At 47.3% G+C, this 8,265-nt stretch overlaps 1 protein-coding gene across 1 annotated transcript; it reads right to left on the reverse strand.

The window, feature by feature from the left end:
* Window positions 1-6,223: 6,223 nt before the first annotated feature.
* LOC148149614 (uncharacterized) lies at window positions 6,224-7,702 on the reverse strand. Its single transcript, XM_087988562.1, has one exon. The coding sequence runs from the start codon at window positions 7,700-7,702 to the stop codon at window positions 6,224-6,226; it is 1,479 nt and encodes a 492-aa protein (XP_087844688.1).
* Window positions 7,703-8,265: the final 563 nt, after the last annotated feature.

Raw genomic sequence — 8,265 nt, forward strand, 5'->3', positions numbered from 1 at the left:
GGAGACTGGTGAGCAAGGTTAGATCTCATGGAACACAGGGAGAACTAGCCATTTGGATATAGAACTGGCTCAAAGGTAGAAGTCAGAGGGTGGTGGTGGAGGATTGTTTTTCAGACTGGCGGCCTGTGACCAGTGGAGTGCCACAAAAATCAGTGCTAGGTACACTACTTTTCATCATTTATATAAGGATTTGGATATGAGCTTAAGAGATATAGTTAGTAAGTTTGCTGATGACACCAAAATTGGAGGTGTAGTGCACAGCGAAGAAGGTTACCTCAGATTACAACAGGATCTGGACCAGATGGGCCAATGGGCTGAGAGTGGCAGATGGACTTTAATTTAGATAAATGTGAGGTGCTGCATTTTAGGAAAGCAAATCTTAGCAGGACTTATACATTTAATGGTAAGGTCCTAGGGAGGGTTGCTGAACAAAGGGACCTTGGAGTGCAGATCCATAGGTCCTTGAAAATGGAGTCGCAGGTAGACAGGATGGTGAAGAAGGCATTTGGTATGCTTTCCTTTATTGGTCAGAGTATTGAGTACAGGTGTTGGGAGGTCATGTTGCAGCTGTACAGGACATTGGTTAGACCACTGGTGGAATATTGCGTGCAGTTCTGGTCTCCTTCCTATTGGAAAGATGTTGTGAAACTTGAAAGGGTTCAGAAAAGATTTACAAGGATGTTGCCAGGGTTGGAGGATTTGAGCTATAGGGAGAGGTTGAATAAGCTAGGGCTGTTTTCCCTGGAGTGTCGGAGGCTGAGGGGTGACCTTATTGATGTTTAAAAAATCATGAGGGGCATGGATAGGATAAATAGACAAAGTCTTTTCCCTGGGGTTGGGGAGGCTAGAACTAGAGGGCATAAGTTTAGGGTGAGAGGGAAAAGATATAAAAGAGACCTAAGGGGCAACTTTTTCACGCAGAGGGTGGTACGTGTATGGAATGAGCTGCCAGAGGATGTGGTGGAAGCTGGTACAATTGCAACATTTAAAAGATATCTGGATGGGTATATGAATAAGAAGGGTTTGGAGGGATATAGGCCGGGTGCTGGCAGGTGGGATTAGATTGGGTTGGGATATCTGGTCGGCATGGACTAGTTGGACCGAAAGGTTTGTTTCCGCGCTGTACATCTTTATGACTCTATGACTCTAAGTGACCTCTCTCTCCTCTGAACTCCAATGGGTACAAGCTTGGCCTGTCTAACATTTTCTCATCAGGTAATCTGCATATTCTGAAGATCCAATAGCCACTCAAGGATTCCAGGAGATTTAAGTTGGTATGGCCATAGGAAAATAATCATTGGGACAGGTTTTACTATTGGAATGGAATTTAGGAAACTCCTGAAAATGAAGGGAAGCACCAGTAGGTGGTCACTTGAAGGTACTACTCAGCAGAATAGGCAGATTTGGAGACTTTAGAAGCAACTGTGAATTATTTTCTATAAGAACTGCAATTACATGATGAATCCAATATGTGATAACCACATAATGGATATTGCTCTCTGTGGTTTCAAGTATGGGGGCCCAGATCTTCCAAGATCAGGGTCAGCAACACGTTTCCATTTAGAGATGTTCTCCATATGAAGCTCTGGGCCTGAAGCATTCTCAGCTCTAGCAGTTTAGCATAGTCCAGGAATCGGCGCAGTCAGGAGCAAAGTGGCTTGGCATTGAAATCAGACCCTTTTCATGACAATTCCTGCCATACCTTAAATTGTAATGATCCCAAAACCATTTGTACAGCTACCAATGAAGGTAGGTTTGTATGGTAAGTGAGGGAGAGACTAGGGTCCCAAATAGGTGGAGACTCAAGTGCCAGGTGGGTGAAGGAGAAAGGTGCCAGGCATGGGTGTAGCATGGGGGAGAAAGTGAGGACTGCAGATGCTGGATATCAGAGTTGAAGAGTGTGATGCTGGAAAAGCTCAGCCGGTCAGGCAGCATCTAAGGAGCAAGAAAATAGATGTTTTGGGCATAAGCTGTTCATCAGGGTGTAGCATGCCAGATAGGTTGGGATAGCAGGTGGATGAGGGGTTGAAGTGCATTGTGAGTTCATGTAGGATGTGACGTACGTTGGTGTGTGCTTAAGGTGAGTCAGAAAAGTGGGTGTGTTTGGTTTGTGGGAGCGCTGTCAGGGCAGATCCGGGTGGGAGTTGGAGTCAGAAGGGTCAGGACTGGGGCAGGGTGTGTGATGGGTCCAGGACATGGTTTTGGGGATGGATGGAAGTATTCAGGGGTCAGGTAGAGGGTGGTCAGAAACATTGAGGATGTGCAGTTTGGAGGAATCAAGTATTGGGGCAGGTCAAGTGGGGGGCAAATCAGGAGCGATGGAGTCTTGGGGGCGTCAGGGGTCAGAATGGATCTGTGCATAGACTTACAGTTACAGAATTGTGTTGAATGTCTGAAGTGGAATCAAGGCAAATCATGGGTGGGATCAGTCAGTTTGTGAGGGGGAGGCTGGGAATCAGGTCTGCCAGGGATGGTCAAGGGCATGGAGGGAGTGACAGTTTCCATGGAGAATCTGACTATAACTGATTCAAAATGCCAGTCCACTAGAAATGTCAACTCTCATGAAATTTCAATTCACTTGGAGTCGGCTGCATTGGGACTTCTACAATGGTCCTGGCACACAACTCCTGTCTGCAGTATTGCAGGGAGGATCTGGGTCATGTTCTCTCAAAAGTAGGGCTTCATCAGTAATGCTTTGGTTTTCAATCATTTTCTATAGTAACAGATTTAAAACTGCAATCTTGTGTTACTTTCTCAGTCATTAGCTGAAAATACTTTTTTTTTGAAGTTAGCAATCTCTGAGGAGATCAGAATGGGTTGGGGGAAGTGGAAATTTTAAATTCTACTCTGAACCCCCTTGGATAATCAAAATTATTCCAAGAGGCTATTGTAGCCATGATTAATATCATACAGTATGTATCTTCTGTACAAAGTAATCTTCACCCCAACTCATAACAGATCCAACTCTCATGTGAAGGAATTCAGTGAGTCATCATTTAATACCTGAGCTGGCAGTCTGTTCTGCAGGTTTAACATTTTCCAAGACAAGACCTATCTCCTGGCACCTAACCTAGTTCCAGCCTTACATAACTTGTAATGTGAAATTGTTATCCCTGTCCTTGTTAACCTTTGAATTCAAATAGCTTTCCACTACTGAAGTATTCCTATAGAAATTATTGATAGTGAACAATTCTTTTTATCTTGTAATTCTCAGGATGTTGACATACTATTTTAAGGACTAGTCTAATCGATCCCAAGTTCCTCACCACCATTCAGTTTTAAGTAGCAAAGTTTACTTTGTTCATGTTTGTGCTCCATTTGCACTAGCGGAAATGTGTACTAATGTTATTAACCTGGTCCTTATCAGCCACTATTTTCTGACTGTGGTTAGAAGGAGATAGGGAAGCTTGACTGAACCCCTGAACCCCACTTCTTTAAGCATGCCTCACCTATATATTTGGGAATATGACAGACATTTACATTCATGCTTGGTCTTGTTTACTCAAGTTGCTGTGCACATTTTTATTTTGACAGTCTGAGTGACTAAGCACCACATTTTGTCCATTATAGCCTACTCAGGACAGCTGCCCTCTCAGGCAATGCCAGCTAGGTGAAGGGCCCATAGCAGAGCAGTTTCAGCAGTGTTAATGGGAATATTTGACCTGGGAAAAGAGGACACCATAGAGGATGATATCCTCACAACCTGCTAAACGGGATTGGGGGGGGGGGGTGGTAGGAGGTGGGAGAGGAGAGGGTGGTGGTGGTGGTGAGCGCTTGCCAGGGCCAATCAGGCATGCTCCAGTGATGTTGGTGCCATTGTCTCAGAGGCATCATTGCTGCCAGACAGGCCCTCTGTGCAGCAAAGAACATCCAAATAGGGAGGCACTTATCAGGTATGAAGCTACAGGTAGATGGCCAGTGTTCCCTTGCTGGTCTCCCCACACAGCACACAATATCCACCTCTGTCATCACTGCTAAAATGTCAGTGTTGGCAAAAAGAGAATCTTTATTGCCCTCTTGTAGTGTGGTCAAAGTGTTAAACAGCAGGAACTATATAAAGGAGATGTTTACTCTACAGGCAGCAAGGTTAGACTAAGCTGTTTCCTGCCCAAAATGGCAATGACATCATCATTACATCATGCTATTGAACACAGATACACAACAGAATCAGTACCAACTAACACTTCTCCATGGCTAATTAGATGACATTGTGGCGGGAAGATAATAAGCATTCCACCTCACCATTTTGCAGCAATTCCTTCTTTCCTCAGTGGTTTGACTTTTAGGCTAAATATTGCCCAAGAAAGCAATTTGTTCTTCTCTGAATAGTGTGATTAGATATGTAATGTCTGCCTGCTAGGCCAGTTAGAGCAACAGTTTAACATTTCATTCCAAAGACTTCCTCAATATTCTGGGGTGTCAGTCTGGATTTTGTGCTATGTTTCTGGCAGGGACTTTAACCTACATCATTCTGACTCACAGGCAAGAGTGCAACTATTGAGTCATAATCAACACCTAAAAGAAATTATGGTCTCCCAGCAACTACACAAAAACATTCTTTCTTTCCTAATACTTAATGAGGCACAAATCTTTATTTGTCAGTTTCTTCTGCTTCACAGAGAATTAAAAGTAATTCATCTTGTTGCATACGAAATACCAAAAATCTTTAATGGATGTGCATGTAATACCATATTAAGGCAGTAATACAATCGGGGTTGAAGAGGTGTCTGCCCTGTTCTGTGATTTCTGATTATGTAGTTTTAATGTTTTTTGTCCAATCGTAAAAATGATATACTTACATATACTTACATTCTTAAAAATAATGGCTTTGTTATATCAACTGAGATGTTATCCATACTACCATTTTAATCAGACATCTGATCCAGATATTAACTGCACAAGGCGGGTGGACAAAGAGCAGAGCAAGAGAGATAAGAGACTCAACAGTAAGGGGTACAGATAGCCATTTCTGTGGCTACAGATGTGAATTCAAGATGGTGTGTTGACTCCCTGGGGCCAGAGTCAAGGACATCACTGAGTGGTTGCAGGGCATTCTGAAGTGAGAGGATGAACAGAGGGTGGTTGTGGTTCACACTGGTATCTACGACATAGGCAGAAAGAGGCATGAGGTTCTGCAACAAGAGTTTAGGGAACTAGAATTCAAAACCTCAAAAGTTACAAATTATGGATTTCTTTTGATGCTATGTGCTAGTGAGGATAGAGTAGATGAATGGGTGGCTGAACAACTGGAGAAGGAGGAGCACTTTTGATTCCTGAATTAATGAGTCCATTTCTGGGGAACGTTTCATCTGAATGAAAACAGGATCGAAACAATAGCCTTATGGAGTTGTTAGCGCGGATGAAATGATATCAGTCCGAGCCCAGAGTGCGGTTCAACAATCGGTAACGTTTATTACTGCAGTAACGCCGGCGGAGATCAGCCGAGGTCCGAATATCGGCTGCTCTGCTGTTCCCGCGCGCAGCTTCATATTATATACTTTTAGTTGTCAGGATGTGTGGGATTTGAGGATGAATGGGATGATAGTTCCCCATCATCACTGGAGTAGGTGCGAATAGGCTGTTTCCTGCCGTCCCAGGAGAGTTGCAGGGCACACACAATAGGGTGCTAATTGGTTTATGTAAAATGGGTCTGGGTATTATCTGCTTGTCTCTCTCTCTGTGAGGGCAGGGGCTAGCACCCCCCTTTGTTCCCTTGGGGTGTTGGTGTGTATTGGTCTGTCCGTACCTGTCTGGTGGATGCCTGTCCTTTGTGTCAGAATGGCTCCGTATCGATGGGTATGTGTGTGTTTCAGTCAGTCTCTTGATGTGATTAGGAGATGGGTTTCCATATTTAATTAATCCCGGAGTTTTGGCCCATGAGTCATGGGTAATGTTGGTCTAGTGTGGATTCTATCTGTCCTCTGTCTCCTATCTCCCAGTCACGTGGGCAGACCGGCAGCTGCTGCGTTTTTGTGGGTTTAAAGCTGCGACTGCTGTTTAAAACACAAAAATGAATTCTTATCGTTTCCTGATGTAGGCATAGTCCCGTGGAAAATGTGGGGTGGCTCTGATGCCCGCTTGCAGTCCCCCCTTTCGGCAAGGGGTTGGACACGTCCACACCCCCGATGCCGATATTTTAAAAGTCGGTTCCTGGCCCGGTACATTCCGCCGGCCGTCATGCTGCAGTCATGGGGCCTTTGGATAGTCCCGGGAGAAGGTCATATTAATTCGAGCCCTGTGAGCTCACGTGCCTGATCGCCCGCCAGGAGTCGATGGCGTGGAGCATGCTCTTCCTGGCCTTCCGTTTTTTGTGCTGGCGGCATGAATGACATGCCACCAGGAGCCAGGCCAGAGCCAGCAGTAACTGTATGCCTACAATGGTGTGCGAGATGATTCGGATCCAGGGATGGATGTTTATGTTCAGGCCCCAATCCCACACCCTCTGCGCCCACCCCTGGGACTGCAGAGCTGTGTCTGTGTCCTCCTCTAAATCCTTTACATGCGACCGCAACTGGTGATACAATTTCACCGAGTGTCCTACCCGGGTCCTAAGCTCCCGTAAGACCTCAGCCAAATGTGGGATGGGGGCTTGTTCAGGCTCCTGATATTTCATGAGGGTGTCCCTGAATTTATCAGTAATTTGTATGGACTCGGGGTTCTGTCGTCGGACCACTGAGATGTGAGCTTGCCCAACCGTGACTGGGCGCCTGGGGGTGAAGCAGAACTCGTGCTGGGGAATCGGGCACTGCAATCCATTATACCAAAATGAGGTTTCAAGAGTGGAGACACAGTATCGTCCTCCCCCACCATATCCCACCCTAGTGAAGTGGGGGCCCGTGGGTTCGATTTCAAGGGTGCAGCCCTGTGTCCAGTTGAACTCGCAGTCCACTGTTTCACTCCTTCGTAAGGGGTGAGGGCAGATGGTAATTGCCCCCCGCTGCTTGCAGCCTGTAAGCGGCACCCCGTACACAGCGCCGTTTCGAGATATGGCTGTGTGGTGATCTAATCGATATTTGAGGGAAGCATTTTCCCGTATGACTCCAATGTTCTCAATGTGAAACAGGGGAAATGGCCCCGACTCTGGGGTGACCACGGGGATCAGGAGGACAATCCCGACTCCGATCGCCTCACTGACCTCACAGTCGGGAACCACTGGGTATACTCTGGTCATACTCTTCAGAGTCTGGCTGTCGAGCGGCCCGGAGCGCCCCACGAGTGAGGCCAGTTTGGCACTGTCGAACCAGTCGGGCACCTCCCCCCTTTGGACCTGGTCAAGATTATGCCGGATCTGGGCTACCATCCACAGGCCATTCGCATGGCACAGCTGCCCCTCGTTGATATGGGCCGTGTTTTCCCTTTCCTGGTCTATAAGGCGGTTAATGGTGTGGGCGTGTGTCTCCAGGACTGCAATGCCGTCGAGCTGGATGTACGCTCCCTCTTCCCCCAGGCGTGCCTGGTCTGCCTGATCTGTGAGAGACCTCTGTAGCAGGTCCCTCATTACCCCTTTTAGTTGCTCGACCTTTTCGTTAAGGCCCTGGATGTCTAGGGAGTTTACTACGGATGTCCCCGTGTTGAGTCCTGTGAGAGCATCGTTGACTATGTCCCGTCTGTGTCGTTGTGTGTGCGTGTTATGTATGTCATTTCGGTAGTGGGTTGCCCCCATGGCATCTATGGCCCTCTCTATAAATTCCTTCCCCATCATGGCGTATAGGTTGCGTACCTGTGCTGTGCAATAGTCCGGTACCCGGATGCCCGATATATTGACCAGCACAGGCACGACCTCATGTCGGATGTTGTCATAAAGGGCCTCTCCCTCGTCCCACAATACCAGTCCCCCCGTGGGCCCCGGTCCCAGAGAGGGGCATGGCCATATCTCGGGAGTCGTGGTCAGGGGCGGTGTGGTCGGGGCGGGTGGAAAGCACAAATACAAAGAGACTACCGCGGCATCAGTAGGCTCGTAATATCCACAAACAGACAAATCCCGTACGGTAAAGGCATCAAAGGCCGGGGCAGAGGAGAGGTCCTCTGGCATGGCACACATTGTCCCGAACATGCAACCCCCCAAGTCCATCGCCTCAGCACGCCGGAGGCAGGTCGGCCGCGGGTCGTGCTCCGACGTGCAGAATAAACAGAGTGTCTGTACGCCCGGGAGAACTTCCCCTTGCAGGAATACAGATGGCGTCGGACGCGTTGAAGGCAACACCGTGGCGGTAGAAGTTGTCATATATTTCGGGGAAGGAAGGCACTAGTCGTAGGGCGAAGAGG

Source organism: Chiloscyllium plagiosum, unplaced genomic scaffold (genome assembly GCF_037043375.1).
Source record: "Chiloscyllium plagiosum isolate Xiang-an unplaced genomic scaffold, Cpla_swu_hap1 HiC_scaffold_7, whole genome shotgun sequence".
Taxonomy (NCBI): domain Eukaryota; kingdom Metazoa; phylum Chordata; class Chondrichthyes; order Orectolobiformes; family Hemiscylliidae; genus Chiloscyllium; species Chiloscyllium plagiosum.